At 45.1% G+C, this 18765-nt stretch overlaps 2 protein-coding genes across 6 annotated transcripts in view; both read left to right on the top strand.

Annotated features, from left to right (window-relative positions):
• LOC144892275 (uncharacterized) overlaps positions 1–18765 on the top strand; it is a 341101-nt gene that overhangs the window by 21604 nt on the left and 300732 nt on the right. The window lies entirely within an intron of this gene.
• The window catches only part of EMSY (EMSY transcriptional repressor, BRCA2 interacting), a 59455-nt gene continuing 55781 nt past the window's right edge, over positions 15092–18765 (top strand). For 3 of the 5 annotated variants that reach the window (XM_078778080.1, XM_068117061.2, XM_068117064.2), the window contains exon 1: positions 15111–15334. In XM_078778080.1, the coding sequence (XP_078634206.1) occupies positions 15157–15334 (178 nt within the window). In that variant the 5' untranslated portion in view covers positions 15111–15156. Of the gene's footprint in view, positions 15335–18765 lie in introns of all 5 variants that reach the window. The other 2 variants (XM_068117063.2, XM_068117062.2) reach the window with 2 other exon arrangements.

The following is an 18765-nucleotide window of genomic DNA, read 5'->3' as shown; positions in this document are numbered from 1 at the left end:
AGAATTATTCTGTGCTGATATACATTTACAATTTGTGTATTGTGTGCCATTTAACCTCCTGCCTTTCGTGCTATTCTAACTTCATCCATCAATCACCGACGCTCTTTTACATCGGTCCAGCCATGGTTTCTTCTTGCCCCTTTGGATTGTCTGCCTCAAAATGAACTTCATCTTGGGAAGTTGGGAAATCAAATCTTGGGAAGTGGGAAGTGAAATATTGGAAGTGTAATGCAAGATGAGGTGGCAATTGTTGCTGGGATAAAGGAGGAGATCGAGATGAAACAGGTGGATTTATATGAAAGGTGATATTAGTTGAGGGTTCCATACCCGAGGAAGCATCTTGAGGGTGAAAGCACAAGCAACTACAACAATGGTCAGGTGGGGGCAGAGAGGAGAAGTTTGGGTCCAAAATGAAGATGGAGCGGTCACTTACACGTCACTTTCACGTCACTTGCATGCCCCTTGCACGTCACTTGCATGCCACCTGCACGTCGCTTTCATGTTGCTTGCATGTTGCTTGTATGTTACTTGCACGTCATTTGCACGTCACTTGCACGTCACTTGCATGCCACTTCCACATCGCGTGCATGTCGCTTGCATGTTGCTTGCACGTCTCTTACACGTCACTTGCACGTCGCTTGCACGTCACTTACACGTCACTTTCACGTCACTTGCATGCCCCTTGCACGTCGCTTTCATGTCGCTTGCATGTTGCTTGTATGTTACTTGCACGTCATTTGCACGTCACTTGCACGTCACTTGCACGTCACTTGCATGCCACTTCCACATCGCGTGCATGTCGCTTGCATGTTGCTTGCACGTCTCTTACACGTCACTTGCACGTCGCTTGCACGTCACTTACACGTCACTTGCACGTCACTTGCATGCCACCTGCACGTCGCTTTCATGTTGCTTGCAAGTCACTTGCACGTCACTTGCACGTCACTTACATGTCACTTACACGTCACATGCATGCCGCGTACATGTCGCTTGCACGTCACCTGCACGTCACTTGCACGTCACTTACACGTCGCTTGCACTTCGCTTACACGTCACTTTCACGTCACTTGCACGTCACTTACACGTGTGAGGAACAAACAGACAGGCACCTTTGTACCCACATGCCACGTGAACCTGTTGGGTGAAGCACAGATCCAAAAACCTGATTAATATTGAATGAAAATTGCCTCGTAAATCGTTATCAAGGTAAGACAATAGCCCATCTTGGGTGTTTGGGTGGTGGTCCACAGCAACACCTTGGAAAACCTATCCTTCACAATGCACAAGCTCTCTGCGTTTGCGGGACCTCCCATACACCTGTCAATGTCAGGTGTATGTCAAGTGCCAAATAAAAGCGGGTACTTTTGGATGTAAAACAACGATGATGATCATTATGTTCTGCATTATTATATCAATCAAGGGTTACTTTTCGTAGCTCACAGCAAGCATTGCCATTAAAAAGGTGTCATGCAGTTATCAATGATGGGTTCTCAGTTATCTTCGGAATCCCCACGTAAATACAGGGTGTCCACAAATTACCGTTCCAATTTAAAACTGCAACAACAAAAAAATGAAATAGGATACAATGATGCATGTTAAAAAACATTTCTCAAGGTTGTATTGATTCTTTTTTTTCTTCATTTCCAGGTGTCTCTTGTGACACGTGACGTCACATTTACTGGATCATCTACACGGGTTCATCGAAGCTTCAGGACGACCAAAGGAAGGCAGCTACCATCGAGAAAAACGATTTGAGTGTGGAACAAAAAGTTTATGGAGACATTGGTAGCATCCTGCAGAGGAAGGGGATGTTGAACACGGTCGTGCTCGAGTCTTTCGAGCGCAGTCCCAAGAAGTCCGTTCGGACTCGGTTGATGATGTTGACAAATCCTGGCAATAAAACTTTGAGAAACGTTCTTGAAATTGCAGTAAACCTCATCATTTAATTTAATCTAATTATTTTTTTGTTATGATCTTAATTTGGAATGGTAATTTGTGGACACGCTGTATATCACCGTGTACCTGCTTTTCCCTACAATTATTGCATCACGACTGCAGTGAACAGTGTGAGTCCCCGAAGGTTGCATTTGATCGATAAAATGTCGGTGCTGCCAAAGTGGTCTCTTGTTAAGGATCATGTTTGATGAAATTATGTTTCCATTGCTTTCCCAGCAGTCAGTCATGGCAGGAATCTCTAATATGAAATCAGGAAATCTTTAACGTCCAGCAATAAATACAAGTAGACGGGTCCTCCTCCACCGGCTCAATGTCCATCCGATGGTCGGCACCCACATCGATGCCTTGCCCTGCATGTAAAACACCAGGATGACAGTTTATAGCTGTCCTTCAAATTTCAAACGATTCAAATTCAAAAAAAATCAAAACATTTTTCAAAGAAATGCAAAATATTTCAAAAAAATTCAAACAATTCTAAAATATTTCCAAAACATTCAAAGAAATTAAAAATATTTCAAAAAAATTCAAAAAGATGTAAAAAAAATTCCAAAAAATTTCGAAGTAATTCTAAAAAATTAAAAAACAAAAAAAACACTTTTTGATGAAATGTTCATGATGTTCAAACCGTGTTCGCCGGGCTTCCGCGAAATTTTTTAGTTTGCCAACTAACGGTGCCACAGAAATGGTCTACACTACGCCACGGCCCGGATGAAACCGTAAGGGGAACAGGAATTTTTACCAAACTCAATTGCCAATCATGTCCCTCACCCGTGATGGCAGCTGTAGCCAATAATGCTCACTTATTGATCACAGCTGCTTGCAACTAGGAAAGCAAATACAAGACGTCACCGCCAGTCTGGAGCAGGCTTAAGGCCGAGCATTTTGGACTACAGGGTGGCCGAAGAGCCGCGTCGGGAGAAACATCAGGGCATGTGCAGGTACCCAACCAAACCTCACCTATACCTGTTTCATCCTCAACGAATCACCGTCGAGACCAGTGCCCACCGAAATCTTCGTGACGCCGAAAGTGACCACCCATACCTAATACATTCCATAATGGAGCCAAGGTTCCCTCATCTTAGCTTTCCAAATTGCTTCGGATGGCAGAGCCCCCAACAGAGGTCGCTCGGCACCCTCTTGAGAAGTGTTTTCATCTGGAAACTTTAGGCTCCATCTCAAAGTGTCCAAAGAACTTCAAAATTCCCTTTGAAAAGAAAACAACTTAGAAGGGCACTCGGTAGAGAGCATACCTCTGCCAGGCTGAACAGTTTATGTTTTGTATCCCACTGATATGCCTGACCTGGATCTGGATCACTTAGATCACTTAGATCACTTAGAATCACTAAGAATCACTTAGATCACTTAGAAATTAAGAATAAATTATTGGATCTGGATCCGGATCTTCACCAAAATCGAATCGGCTTGTTCTTGTCGTCTAACCAACTCATCCACCTAGTTTTGTCATAATTCGTCCATAACTTTTTGAGATATCGTACTATTAGCGATATATCGATTTTGGCTCTATCTCTCAATGGTGAAGAATCACTTAGAAAAAAAATAAATAATTATTGGATCTGGATCCGGATCTTCATCGAAATCGAATCGGATTGTTCTTGTCGTCTAACCAACTCATTCACCTCGTTTTGTCATAACTCGTCCAGAACGTTTTGAGATATCGTGCTATTAACGATATATCGATTTTGGCCTTATCTCTCAATAGTGAAGAATCACTTAGAAATTAAGAATAAATTATTGGATCTGGATCCGGATCATCACCAAAATCGAATCGGCTTGTTCTTGTCGTCTAACCAACTCATTCACCTAGTTTTGTCATAACTCGTCCAGAACGTTTTGAGATATCGTGCTATTAACGATATATCGATTTTGGCCTTATCTCTCAATAGTGAAGAATCACTTAGAAATTAAGAATAAATTATTGGATCTGGATCCGGATCTTCACCAAAATCGAATCGGCTTGTTCTTGTCGTCTAACCAACTCATCTACCTAGTTTTGTCATAACTCGTCCAGAACTTTTGAGATATCGTGCTATTAACGATATATCGATTTTGGCCTTATCTCTCAATAGTGAAGAATCACTTAGAAATTAAGAATAAATTATTGGATCTGGATCCGGATCTTCACCAAAATCGAATCGGCTTGTTCTTGTCGTCTAACCAACTCATCTACCTAGTTTTGTCATAACTCGTCCAGAACGTTTTGAGATATCGTGCTATTAACGATATATCGATTTTGGCCCTATCTCTCAATGGTGAAGAATCACTTAGAAAAATCTTTTTTTTTTATTGGATCCGGATCCAGATCTTGACCAAAATCGAATCAGTTCGTCATTGTCAGACACCCAACCTGTCCACCAAATTTCGTCCGAATCCGTCCACGAATTTTTGAGATGTCCTGCTCACAGACAGACAAACGGACAGACCTAGGGGTGAAAACATAACCTCCGTCAAGGTGTCCACCTTCCGTGGTGGAGGAACCAAACATTGTAGATGGAGGAAGGTGCATGTGGATGGAGCAGGATGACCCACTCCGTACGAACCGTCCTCGATCCTATTGATGAGTAGACTCAACATTTTAAAATTGCTCTCTCTAATCTCAGCCAGAGAGAGGGAGCCTGCGAGCAGCTCGGAGACAGTCGTCCGCACACCTAGGCTATATCCTGCCGGCCCAGGTACTCCACCAATACCTGGGAATGCTGAAGGATCCAGCGAAGGAAGGAACAGCCGAATTCCAGCTCGGACACGACGTCATGCTCCGAGCGTGGGGTGAGCCTCGGTGTCCCATTACCGGGCAAGATTGCGATGTGGTTTACATTCAGCACGCAACTTGCTTCCAGCCGAACACACTAAAAACACACCTCGTATGAGCCTGCAATGGATACCCTCCCGAATCTTGTACAACGGCAGACATTCGAGCCGTAGGTGGACAAAAGTAAATAAATACGTGAACTCGGCAGGGATTGAAACGTACGTATTATATAAACGCCGACATGTACGAGAACCTTCCAAAATCGGGCGGTTACCCTCAAGACAGGGACCGCGCAGCCAGGGTGCGCACGCCTGGTGTGCTCCGAGATGCAGCGCCCCCGTGTACGTGCCGCATTAGATCGCGTTTATGAAGATTCGTGAGCAATTTCATCGAAATCGACCTCCACGGGCAAACGACTTCAGGTGAGCAGACAGCTCGCTCAATATACCTTTTCAATTAGTTACGCATCTCCATATAAGGTCGGATAAGTCCCGTGGTCCTGGTGAAAAAAAAGCACCGCACTATGTAAAGGTAGTTGGGTCGGTTTGTTTTCCTGTCTCGTTGGAGTTCACGGTGCCTTCACGTACATGAACCACCTGGTTTTTGTTTTTTTGGGGTTTCCACCCCTCGTCACGTGGCTGCATGACGTCACGTGGCGTCACGTGGCGTCACGTGGCGTGGTATTTCAGAGCCTTCCAGCGAAACAAACCTCAAACGTGGATCTGGACTGCCACCTACAGCCGAGTTTGTCTTATTGGAACGCTCAGGGATATTATCTGCGGCTACATCATAGTAGAGTCCCTGTATATAGAGAGTTGTGTCAACTCAAATTTGGACGCCATTTTGTGTCTAAGTGTGTCGGATTAGATATACATGTACATTCGCGATATGGGGTGATATATTCTAAACCTGCTAAAAAAAAATTTACTACACATATTTAGTCTTATTATTACATACAGGTGATATTTGTTTTGTCAAAAAACTCAGCTATTGCCGTGAAAAAGAGCTGTGTGGTGATATTAAAAGTGGTATGGCAATGCATATTACAAGCCAACACTGCATATAAGAGCTAACATTATAAGTAAGACAAACCAATGCTGTCGTTCTCTGAATTTTAATAACTTTTAGAAAGGAGTGTGGGCATATCCAATATTTTTTAAAGGGTGCCGAGAGCAATTCCGGTGTAGGACTTCCAGCCGACATATAGTCTAACACACTTAAAACAAATTCTGTACGTGGTATTGCCATATTTCTATAGTGTACAACTTTAGTTTTATCGACATTTATATTCAATTTCCATCGAAATGTTCCTGCAATCATACAATGAGTGTCCTTGATGTATTTATTTATTGAAATTTTTATTCTAACACAACACAGTTTAATTTTAATGAGCTGTCATGTACTAGTACTTCCACAACAGAAAACCACATGGACAATCTTCCGGAAGATGGCCAGACAAATCGCTAGCTCTATCGACCACATGTATATTGATATCAAACAGGGATAACAGCTTTTGAAAGTTGAGCCAGTTTTAAATGTGGGTACACAAATACACCTGTTTTACTGCATTAATCACCTAGAAATATTGTATGTTTTGGGAACGATAGCTGTCACCAGGTTAAATATATAGGGATTGTCCAATGTGCAAAATCTTCCATCACTACAATTTGGCCATAAATCCCGGGGTGGGAAATATTTGAGCAAATATGCCTCAAGACGCATGAGCACTGTACAAAGCAAACAATAACTCGTCAAATTTTGGACGTATGGATGGCTGCACAACCCGCAAAAAAATTGAGCAGGCCCCCCCCTAAAATTGCTTTTATGATTGCCGATTAGGCTAAAGATTTTAAACCAAAAAAATAACTTGCCTCGGAATACGTTTTGAATGGACGGACAGACAACTGAAAACAAAACGGACCATGGGTTTCCCACCCCTATAAAATCAAAATTAATTCCCTCTGAAAAAGTACAGTGACATTGCCCGCAGACTACCCAACCGCAGACCAGGCAATGTCACTGTACCGGGACATTTCATCAATCAATGACAATATGCGGTCCGCTAGGACTACCCGAAAAAAATTGAGCAGGGTTCTTCCCACGGAAATGCATTTTTGGTCAGCTCCTTGAAGATTATAAACAAACACAAATCACTTCCCTTTAAAAGGGTTTTCAACGGACAGACAACCAAAAAAAAACCGAGCAGATAGAATTGCTTTTGAACATCGATCATCAAGCGGCGTGGGCCTACCTGGCAGAGTCTTGAGGAGTCGATCGCTTTCCAGCTCTTTCGTCTGACTTTCGCTTCCCAAATTTGTCTTCTGACTTTATCACTTGGAAATCTATACATCTTATATTTCCCAGATTGGTTTGAACAACCAAAAGCAGAACAACCAGTCATTTTGTTTGGCAGTAAACAACATTCCCGTACCAAGCTGACGTTCACGCACGGTGAAGTTAGACACAAAATGGCGCCACGAAATCACGTGACCAGAAATCTCGGGTCAGCGCATGGCGCAACTCTCTTTATACAGGGACTCTACATCATAGTAACGCATTAAAAAAAATCCGGATTTCATTCTTGGTTTAAAAAAATATCACTTTAGAAGATGAGAATGGCACCTGAAGAGCGCATAGTCTTGCCTCGCGTATTAATTCTGAACAAAAATACCACAATTATCTAAATACGCTACGCTACTATTATGGCCCATATACCCATATCATCCATGCACCGTGTCATATTACGTCACATATTTTCTTGGCACAAATTATGAACATCATAAATTTAATTACTCTCTGTACTCTCACATAAGGGTCATAGATCAGATATATAAATGAGGTATCAGATTTTTCGGATGAAGATTTCAATTCAACCAATTGTGGCTGGAAGACCACTTCACCGATGACATCATCGTTATCAACCTATATACCCCAAGGGGAGTTGATGACACATACCAAGTTTCAATTATTTTTGTTGAGCGGTTTGATCGGAGAAAATGATGTCCAATTTTTTCCCTTTAATTCAATATGGCTGCCATACCATGTGACCTACAGCGTCATCAATTTAATTCTTCACTAACATCGGGTCATTGATCAGATATATGAAGTTTCAGATTTTTGGACAAGGATTTAAATTTAACCAATTGTGGCTGGAAGACCACTTCACCGATGACATCATCGTTATCAACCTATATACCCCAAGGGGAGTTGATGACACATACCAAGTTTCAATTATTTTTGTTGAGCGGTTTGATCGGAGAAAATGATGTCCAATTTTTTCCCTTTAATTCAATATGGCTGCCATACCATGTGACCTACAGCGTCATCAATTTAATTCTTCACTAACATCGGTTCATTGATCAGATATATGAAGTTTCAGATTTTTGGACAAGGATTTCAATTTAACCAATTGTGGCTGGAATACCACTTCACCGATGACATCGTTATAAACCTATATACCCCAATGGGAGTTGATGAGACATACCAAGTTTCAATTATTTTTGTTGAGCGGTTTCAAAGAAAATGATGTCCAATTTTTTCCCTTTAATTCAATATAGCTGCCATACCATGTGACGTATAGCGTCATCAATTTAATTCTTCACTAACATCGGGTCATTGATCAGGTATATGAAGTTTCAGATTTTTGGACAAGGATTTCAATTTAACCAATTGTGGCTGGAATACCACTTCACCGATGACATCATCGTTATAAACCTATATACCCCAAGGGGAGTTGATGACACGTACCAAGTTTCAATTATTTTTGTTGAGCGGTTTGATCGGAGAAAATGATGTCCAATTTTTTTTCCTTTAATTCAATATAGCTGCCATACCATGTGACCTGCAGCGTCATCAATTTAATTCTTCACTAACATCAGGTCATTGATCAGATATATGAAGTTTCAGATTTTTGGACAAGGATTTCAATTTAATATATTATGGCTGAAATTCTACTTATCCGATGACATCATCATTATCATTATAGATACCACATGGGGAGTTGATGACAGATGCCATGTTTATTTTTTTTTCGTTGAGCGGTTTCGAAGAAAATGATGTCCACATTTTTTCCTTTACTCCCATATGGCTGCCATACCATGTGACCTATGACATCAGAGTTAGCAATAAAATATTCTCCATGGGGAGTCCCTCCTATGTTTAAAGTTTTGCAGCGATCAGACAAGTGGTTCCAGAGAAAACCATTTTTAAAGTGAAAATATATAGACGAAAATCTATGTTTCCTCCGAGCCGCAATTCTGTTTGTAACTCGATATTCCCCAATGGTGAGAGCATGAGCGACAAATTTGATTGGTCGAGATGGTGTAAAATGGCATATTATTTTGTCCGAGTCCTGCTAAACTGGAGGTTTTCGGAAGTGCCAACAACATAACTTGCCTTCTCTTCCTGGAAGGCAAATCTGACCGAAGGCAATCTCAGATCATTCCACAAAGCCTGCAACAAGTGTGTGTCCACCCTCAGGAGAACCAGAAAACAACATCTGTCCAATCTCAAGAATGAACTTTCAAACTTGACTCCCTCCTCTAAAACGTGGGGGTTGCTTGTGAAGTCGGTCTCTGGAGTTTGCTTCCCTTCCATTCCTTCCCTCTCTTCAAATGGAACCACAGCCGCTCGTGAAAAGGCCAAATGCCTCAATTCTGTATTTGCTTCCAAATATTGTGTCCCCAACCCCTCCCTCTCGATACCCACCCTACCCAGTCATACCCAACTGCTCCTGGACTCTGTCTTTAGAACCTGAGAAGGTGGAGAAGGTTCTTTCAACATTTGACTCTGAATCTGCAACTGGACAGGATGACATCAGCTCACATGCCTGTTGTGCAGCTCTTACACATCCTCTCTCTCTCTCTCTGTCCTTTTCACCCTCATTCGTTTGTGCTAGGTCATCTTCCATCTGCATGGAAAACCGTCAACACCACTGCATTACATAAAAAGGTGCAGCAATGAATCTCCTCAACTAGACCTATTAGCTTACTTTTAATATAATCAGCAAGGTTGATATTAAATCATCACAGTTGATATGAAATCCTTCCTTTTCTCTAACAATCTCATCTCAGATCACCATGGACAAGCCGCTTCTACTCGTCCAACAATGGATGGAGGCCCTCAATGTCAGACAGGAGATCAGGGCCGTCTCTCTGGACTCTGCTGAAGTCCCATCAGCCTTGGATGCCTCAGTAAGACCAAAACTGAGGGCCTGGTTGAAGTACTAACTAAATCGGTGGGAGTTCAGACTGAGACGAAAGATACAGAATGCCAAACTGAGAGTGCAATCAACGTGGATATGCATACTACCAAAACGGGCTTCATCGGTTTTATCACTGAAGTAGTAAATTGTACAGCCCAAGATAAAAGCAGATCTGAGAAAATCAATATTATTTCTGCTGCAGCCATCAAACATCTGGGTTTCCTCCAAGAAGATTAAGAAAATATTCAGCAATCAGGCCAGAGAAGCAGAGGGTACTTACTCTAAGTCTAAACAGTCCAAGGACTCCCCCAACCGATTAATGAAAATCACCCAAAGGAATGCAAAAAGTTGAGCTGCTCATGGATCAGAGTTTACCAAATCCATCAGCGATCTCACATCCAAACCGGATATAATCTGCATACAAGAAACTTGGTTAAAATGTCACAACCATTTTAGGAATTCCTGGTTATATCCTTATATGCAGGGACAGAGCAAGTGGGAACGGACGAGATTGTGGGGTGTTTGTCAAGATTGGTGTTCCCTTCATAGAAAGTGAATGCAATAGTGCAATACCCAGCTGGAATGTAATGGCAGCAAACTTCCAGCACAAAGGAAGTTGTTACAATTGTTAATTTCTACAATCCGTGCCTTCCCCTAGTGCCGTGAATTTGAACTGGTGCTTTTAAATGATGGTACTGGGACCTTTGTCAATCCATTCACTGGGCAGTCTTCACCTTTCAACCTCACCTTTGTTTCCTCATCTGCAGCAGCGAGGTGCGAATGGCCTGTCCAGTCTGACAGCATGGGCAGCGACCACTTTCCGGTGATCGCCAGCCTTAAATTGCATGAGGACCCAGATGATTTGGACAGGTCCCCCTCATGGAACTTTTCCAATGCCAACTGGGACCGCTTTTCGAGTCGCTGCTCTGAGGAAGTGATGAATGAGCTTTCTAATGAGGACATTGACAATTTCAACAGTAGTTGAGTCAATGCTATAAAGACCACTTTCCAGGATTCAATCTCCATCTGCAAAGGTTCAGCTGGTCGGAAAATCAAAGTCCTCTGGTGGAATGACGAATGCAAACAGGCTGTCTGGGCTTGGAGGGCTGCTCTTAAAACAGTAAGAAAATTAATGCTGATTCAAGATGCCTTGGAGTTCAAATGGAGAAGAGCTCAAGCCCAGCTAGCAATCAAACGAGCCAAGATTGCCTCTTGGCACTCCTTTACGTATTCATCAACCCAGACATCCCTCTTCAAACCATCTGCAGAAGAGTGAAACATATGAATGGAAGCAAAGATGGAGGGAGAACTGTCCCCGTGCTCATCTACAACAACAAAACCCTTTCTCTGAACCATGACAAGGCCTCTACTTTGGGAGCTCCCTTCGCCAACCCCATTGGAGACACTACCATAGACTCAGAGCTCAAAGCCCATAGGCGTAAATTTTCCAATCAACACAAAGCCATCATCTGTGACACCAGCCCAGTAAGCTCTTCGCTCATCCTGGACTTCTCACTTTGGGAACTCAAACTAGCCATTTCAAAATCCAAGAATAGGGCACCTGGTCTTGATCAGTTAACTTACGGTATGTTCAAGCACATGGATGATAGGGTGCTGGGAGTGTTCCTTGAACTTTTCAAAAAGGCTTGGTCTTGAGGAAAGCTTCCCCATGACTGGAAACGCTCCATTGTCATTCCCATTCACAAAGTTGGGAAAGATCCCTCTAACCCATGCTCCTACCGACCGATCGCTCTCATTCCGGTGGTCAGTAAATTAATGGAGATGGTTAAAGAACTCCTGGTCGTAAATTTTTGGAGAAGAACAACCTCCTGTAAAAGTACCAAAGTGGATTCAGAAAGGGTCGTTCCACCACTGACCACATTGCTTCCCTCACCAATGACATCATCACGAGCCCCTATTGGGAGTGTTCCTCGACATTCACAATGCCTATGACTTAGTCTGGAAAGAAGGCCTCCTTTACAAGACATACAGAATTGGCACCAATGGCAGGATGGCTGATGGATCCATGACTTCCTATCCAACAAACCCTTTCAAGTGAGAGTAGGCCAGGCCCTGTCCTCTGTGTTCTCCATGGATAATGGTATTCCCCAGGTCAGCTGCCTTAGCCCCACCATTTTTCATATGATCGATGATGCTGCCTCCCCTTCAAAGTCCCGTAACAGGATATCTCTATTTGCGGACAACATTGCCATGTGGACCCGGAGCAAAATCCCTGACTTTGCACCTAAAAAAAACTCCAGGCAGATGTCTGCAGGATTGAGCTGTGGGCCCAAAATTGGGGTTTTAAGATTTCCGGACCCGTCCAAATTCATAATTCTCACCCGCAAAAGGAAGGTCAAGGACATATCGATAACAATCGATGGTATTTCCATTAAAGCTTCCCCGGATGTATCTTTTCTAGGAATTCCCTTCGACAGGGGCCTAACCTGGAATTCCCATATGAAATTTTTTTTTGCCACCAAATGCGCAGAACGTCTTAACCTTCTATGAAGTCCAGCCAGTACATCCTGAGGAGATCATCTGGAAAGTCTCCTTCTCCTGTATAAAACCCTCATCCGCTCCCAATTTGATTACGGCAGTCAAGCCTTTTGGGATTTGTGCAAAACCAACCACCCAAAGCTGGAAACCATTCCAACCAAAGCACTACGGATGTGTCTGGGCATCTTCAAAAGCACTCCGTTGTGTGCCCTCCTTGTGGAGACTGGCGAAATGTCCTTTTTTTCTCCATTGGGAAGTGTCCAATTTGAGGTATTGGGCTAAGGGCGTTTCTGCCTGGGACAACCATCCAGGTGAAGCATTGTTCTCGGAACTTGGGAGTACTGTCTGCTCTTGGCAGATTCTCCATCTCACCTCTTTTCAGACTTGTGTGTGTGAGGGAAGCTGAGGAAATGGGTTTGGCTTCTTTACCGATTAATCCCATGAACAAAGTGAGAATTTTGCCCCACTGGAACCTAGAAACCCCTCGCATTCACTTGGATCTTTGGGGGAAAGCTGTAAGGGACAATGTGGTTGTGACTTGTAACCAGGAAGTGGAATATATTAACACGGTTTGGAGTCAATCCTTACATGTTCACACAGAGTAGCGAGAACAGCGGCTGCCTTTTGCATTCCAGACGTCAAGGTGACAAAATCCATTAGGCTTTCTGATTACCTTTCAGTATTCTCGGCAGAACTCTTTGCCATCGTTTTGGCCCTCTAATGGATAATCGACTTCAACCCCCTGAGCGCAGTTATATATTTCTGATTCACTTTGTTCTGAAATCATTGGAGTCTCTGCAGTCTGGATACAGTGTGGTGCCTTCAGAAAGTATTCAAACCCCTTGACTTTTCACCTTTTGTTGTGTTAAACCTGAATTTAAACATGATTTAGAAAGAAACACACCTTTCCACATAAGGTCTCACAGTTCACAGCACATGTCAGAGCAGAAACTCTACGACGAAGTCCATGGAACTGTCCGTAGAACTCCGAGATATAATTGTGAGGAGGCAAAGATCTGGGGAAGGGTATAAAACTATTTCTAGAAGGTTGAAAGTTCCCAAGAGCACAGTGAGCTCCATTATTAGTAAATGGAAAAAGATGGAACTAACCAGACTCTTACTAGAGTTGGTCAACTGATCAAACTGAGCAACCAGGCAAGGACGTTGGTCAGGAGATGACCAGGAACCAAATGACCATTGACAGAACTACAGAATTCCTTGGCTGAGATAGGAGAACCTTTCGGAAGGACAACAGTCACTGCAGCACTTCACAAATCTAGGCTTTATGGGAGAGTGGCCATATGAATCCACTCCTTTGAAAAGGCACATGACAGCACACCTGGAGTTTGCAAAAAGGTACACGAAAGACTGAGAGAAAGGCACATGACAGCGTGTCTGGAGTTTGCAAAAAGGCATATGAAAGACTCCGAGAGAAAGAGGCAAAATATTCTGTGGTCTAATGAGATGAAAATTGAACTCTTTGGCCTGAATGCAAAGTGCTACGTCTGTGAAGTATGGTGGTGGCAGCATCATGCTATGGGGATGCTTTTCAGCAGCAGGGACTGGGAGAGTTGTCAGGATAGAGGGAAAAATGAATGGAGCCAAATACAGGCAAATCCTAGAGGAGAACCTGCTTCTGAGTGCAAAAGACCTTAGATTGGGGCAAAGATTTACATTCCAACAGCACAATGACCCCATGCATGCAGCCAAAGCAACACTGGAATGGCTTCGGAACAAGAACGTGAAAGTCCTTGAGTGGCCTAGCCAAAGCCCAGACTTGAATCCCATTGAGAATCTGGAAAGACTTGAAGTTTGCTGTTCATCGACGTTCCCCATCCAATTTGACAGAGTTTGAGCAAATTTGCAAGGAAGAACGGGAGAAACTCCCCAAATCCAGCAAAGCTGATACAGACATACCCCAAGAAGACTAGAAGCTGTAATCGCTGCCAGGCCCTTCTAGGAAGTGATGAATCAGGGGGCTGAATACTTATGTAAATTAGCTATATTTCTGTATTTCATTTTTTATTGTTTTGTAAAATTTTCTAAAATAAAAATTCCACTTTTACATTATGGGGTTTTTTGTGTAGATCAGTTAGAAAAAATCTCAATTTCATCCATTTTAAATTCAGGTTGTAACACAACAAAATGTGAAAAAGTCAAGGGGTGTGTGGTACTTTGTGAAGGTACTGTATGAACGACCAGGTTCTCGAGGTGCTTCATCTTTTATTAACACAGCAAATTGGAGGGGCACGGTCATTGACCTGTGTTTCATCCCTGCCCACGTGGTCTTTGGAGGCAATGAAGCTTGCGCTCTAATCGCCTATTTACATGGGATAGGGTGTCACGTGACGGGGATCTGCGAGCGGTGGAATGTTCTAGAAGATTTGGAACACATGGATCTCCTCACACAAGTGACAATGCCCTCAGTACGGGAAACCCAGATCGCGCCTTTTCCACATTTCTCGAGACATGGGGGATCTTCTCGTCAGGAATACCGGATACACTTTGCCGATTAAGCCAAAAGCACTCTCGACTCTGTAAATCGGTTTAAAATCTTATTAAAGAAACGGGACAAACAATATAAAGCCCCCGAAACTTGTTTATTTCAGTCAGTTTTTAAGTGCGTGGCATATATAGAGCCCCGCGGCTCGGTAAACGGCATTAAAACAAAAAGAAGAAGAAGATTCCAGATCCCGGCTCAAGGCTGCCCAGGTTGCATGGCGGGTTGTGCATGTGTAGTCGTAGCTCGGTAGCGGCGGATGTACCCGCTCTTGCGGAGGCCGACAGGCTTGCATCGGATCCGCCACGGAATTGGAAAGGCTCGCCGGGTGGCGTCACCATGCCGGCGGTGTGGCCGGCCCTCGTCGACCTGAGTCGGGATGAATGTCGGCGAATGTTACGGAAGCTTGGTAAGCGAATCTCCCGCCAGGTTTACCCGCGGGGTTTCCCGAACCCTCGGTACTTTTGTAAGTACACCTTACTTTACTGTACTCGCAATAAATGGACGGGAACTCCTGTCGGCATGTAAAGTGTTCACGGCCGTGTCAAGCTTCTTCTTCACCATTAAATTAAACCGGTAATTAATGCAACTGAGATCCGATATTAATTAAATCTTTCTTTACAAAAACCGCACAAGATTAATCAAAAACGGGCCCACGAAGGCATCCTTTTGGTTACCTGCGACCTCTCACTCAGTGTTACCTCCGATTTGTTACCTGTGAGCTGTCGCTGCGTGCTACCTGCGAGTTGGTTACCTTTGTACTATCGGCGAGCTCTCACTGCGTGTTACCTGCGAGTTGGTTACCTTTGAACTACCGGCGAGCTCTCACTGCATGTTACCTGCAAGCTCTCGGTGCGTTGTTACCTGCGACCTCTCGGTGCGTTGTTACCTGCAAGCTCTCGGTGCGTTGTTACCTGCAAGCTCTCGGTGCGTTGTTACCTGCAAGCTCTCGGTGCGTTGTTACCTGCAAGCTCTCGGTGCGTTGTTACCTGCAAGCTCGGTGCGTTGTTACCTGCAAGCTCTCGGTGCGTTGTTACCTGCAAGCTCTCGGTGCGTTGTTACCTGCAAGCTCTCGGTGCGTTGTTACCTGCAAGCTCTCGGTGCGTTGTTACCTGCAAGCTCTCGTTGCGTTGTTACCTGCGAGTTGGTTACCTTTGTACTACCGGCGAGCTCACTGCGTGCTACCTGCGAGTTGGTTACCTTTGTACTACCGGCGAGCTCTCACTGCGTGCTACCTGCGAGTTGGTTACCTTTGTACTACCGGCGAGCTCTCACTGCGTGTTACCTGCGAGTTGGTTACCTTTGAACTACCGGCGAGCTCTCACTGCGTGTTACCTGCGAGTTGGTTACCTTTGTACTACCGGCGAGCTCTCACTGCGTTACCTGCGAGTTGGTTACCTTTGAACTACCGGCGAGCTCTCACTGCATGTTACCTGCAAGCTCTCGGTGCGTTGTTACCTGCAAGCTCTCGGTGCGTTGTTACCTGCAAGCTCTCGGTGCGTTGTTACCTGCAAGCTCTCGTTGCGTTGTTACCTGCGAGTTGGTTACCTTTGTACTACCGGCGAGCTCACTGCGTGCTACCTGCGAGTTGGTTACCTTTGTACTACCGGTGAGCTCTCACTGCGTGCTACCTGCGAGCTCTCACTGCGTGTTACCTGCGAGTTGGTTACCTTTGAACTACCGGCGAGCTCTCACTGCGTGTTACCTGCGAGTTGGTTACCTTTGTACTACCGGCGAGCTCTCACTGCGTTACCTGCGAGTTGGTTACCTTTGAACTACCGGCGAGCTCTCACTGCGTGTTACCTGCGAGTTGGTTACCTTTGTACTACCGGCGAGCTCTCACTGCATGCTACCTGCGAGTTGGTTACCTTTCTACTACCGGCGAGCTCTCACTGCGTGTTACCTGCAAGCTCTGGGTGCGTTGTTACCTGCGACCTCTCGGTGCGTTTTTACCTGCAAGCTCTTGGTGCATTGTTACCTGCAAGCTCTCAGTGCATTGTTACCTGCAAGCTCTCAGTGCGTTGTTACCTGCAAGCTCTCGGTGCGTTGTTACCTGCGACCTCTCGGTGCGTTGTTACCTGCAAGCTCTCGGTGCGTTGTTACCTGCAAGCTCTCGGTGCGTTGTTACCTGCAAGCTCTCGGTGCGTTGTTACCTGCAAGCTCTCGGTGCGTTGTTACCTGCAAGCTCTCTGTGCGTTGTTACCTGCAAGCTCTCTGTGCGTTGTTACCTGCAAGCTCTCGCTGCGTGTTACCTGCGACCTCTCGGTGCGTTGTTACCTGCAAGCGCTCGGTGCGATGTTACCTGCGAGTTGGTTACCTTTGTACTACCGGCGAGCTCTCACTGTGTGCTACCTGCGAGTTGGTTACCTTTGTACTACCGGCGAGCTCTCACTGCGTGCTACCTGCGAGTTGGTTACCTTTGTACTACCGGCGAGCTCTCACTGCGTGTTACCTGCGAGTTGGTTACCTTTGAACTACCGGCGAGCTCTCACTGCGTCTTACCTGCGAGTTGGTTACCTTTGTACTACCGGCGAGCTCTCACTGCATGTTACCTGTGAGTTGGTTACCTTTGAACTACCGACGAGCTCTCACTGCGTGTTACCTGCGAGTTGGTTACCTTTGTACTACCGGCGAGCTCACTGCATGCTACCTGCGAGTTGGTCACCTTTGTACTACCGGCGAGCTCTCACTGTGTGTTACCTGCGAGTTGGTTAACTTTGAACTACCGGCGAGCTCTCACTGCGTGCTACCTGCGAGTTGGTTACCTTTGTACTACCGGCGAGCTCTCACTGTTTGTTACCTGCGACCTCTCGGTGCGTTGTTACCTGCAAGCTCTCGGTGCGTTGTTACCTGCAAGCTCTCGGTGCGTTGTTACCTGCAAGCTCTCGGTGCGTTGTCACCTGCAAGCTCTCGGTGCGTTGTTACCTGCAAGCTCTCGGTGCGTTGTTACCTGCAAGCTCTCTGTGCGTTGTTACCTGCAAGCTGTCTGTGCGTTGTTACCTGCGACCTCTCACTGCGTGTTACCTGCAAGCTCTCGGTGCGTTGTTACCTGCAAGCTCTCGGTGTGTTGTTACATGCAAGCTCTCAGTGCGTTGTTACCTGCGACCTCTCACTGCGTGTTACCTGCAAGCTCTCACTGCGTGTTACCTGCAAGCTCTAGGTGCGTTATTACCTGCAAGCTCTCGGTGTGTTGTTACCTGCAAGCTCTCGGTGCGTTGTTACATGCAAGCTCTCGCTGCGTGTTACCTGCGACCTCTCACTGCGTGTTACCTGCAAGCTCTCGGTGCGTTGTTAACTGCAAGCTCTCGGTGCGTTGTTACCTGCAAGCTCTCACTGCGTGTTACCTGCAAGCTCTCGGTGCGTTGTTACCTGCAAGCTCTCGGTGCGTTGTTACCTGCAAGCTCTCGGTGCGTTGTTACCTGCAAGCTCTCACTGCGTGTTACCTGCAAGCTCTCGGTGCGTTGTTACCTGCAAGCTCTCGGTGCGTTGTTACATGCAAGCTCTCAGTGCGTTGTTACCTGCGACCTCTCACTGCGTGTTACCTGCAAGCTCTCACTGCGTGTTACCTGCAAGCTCTCGGTGCGTTATTACCTGCAAGCTCTCAGTGCGTTGTTACCTGCAAGCTCTCGGTGCGTTGTTACATGCAAGCTCTCGCTGCGTGTTACCTGCGACCTCTCACTGCGTGTTACCTGCAAGCTCTCGGTGCGTTGTTAACTGCAAGCTCTCGGTGCGTTGTTACCTGCAAGCTCTCACTGCGTTGTTACCTGCAAGCTCTCGGTGCGTTGTTACCTGCAAGCTCTCGGTGCGTTGTTACCTGCAAGCTCTCACTGCGTGTTACCT

The sequence above is a fragment of the Myxine glutinosa genome, chromosome 5 (genome assembly GCF_964187855.1).
Source record: "Myxine glutinosa chromosome 5, kmMyxGlut1.1, whole genome shotgun sequence".
Lineage (NCBI taxonomy): Eukaryota > Metazoa > Chordata > Myxini > Myxiniformes > Myxinidae > Myxine > Myxine glutinosa.
Note: the sequence above shows the minus strand (reverse complement) of the source record. Positions and strands in the feature narration are given on the sequence as shown.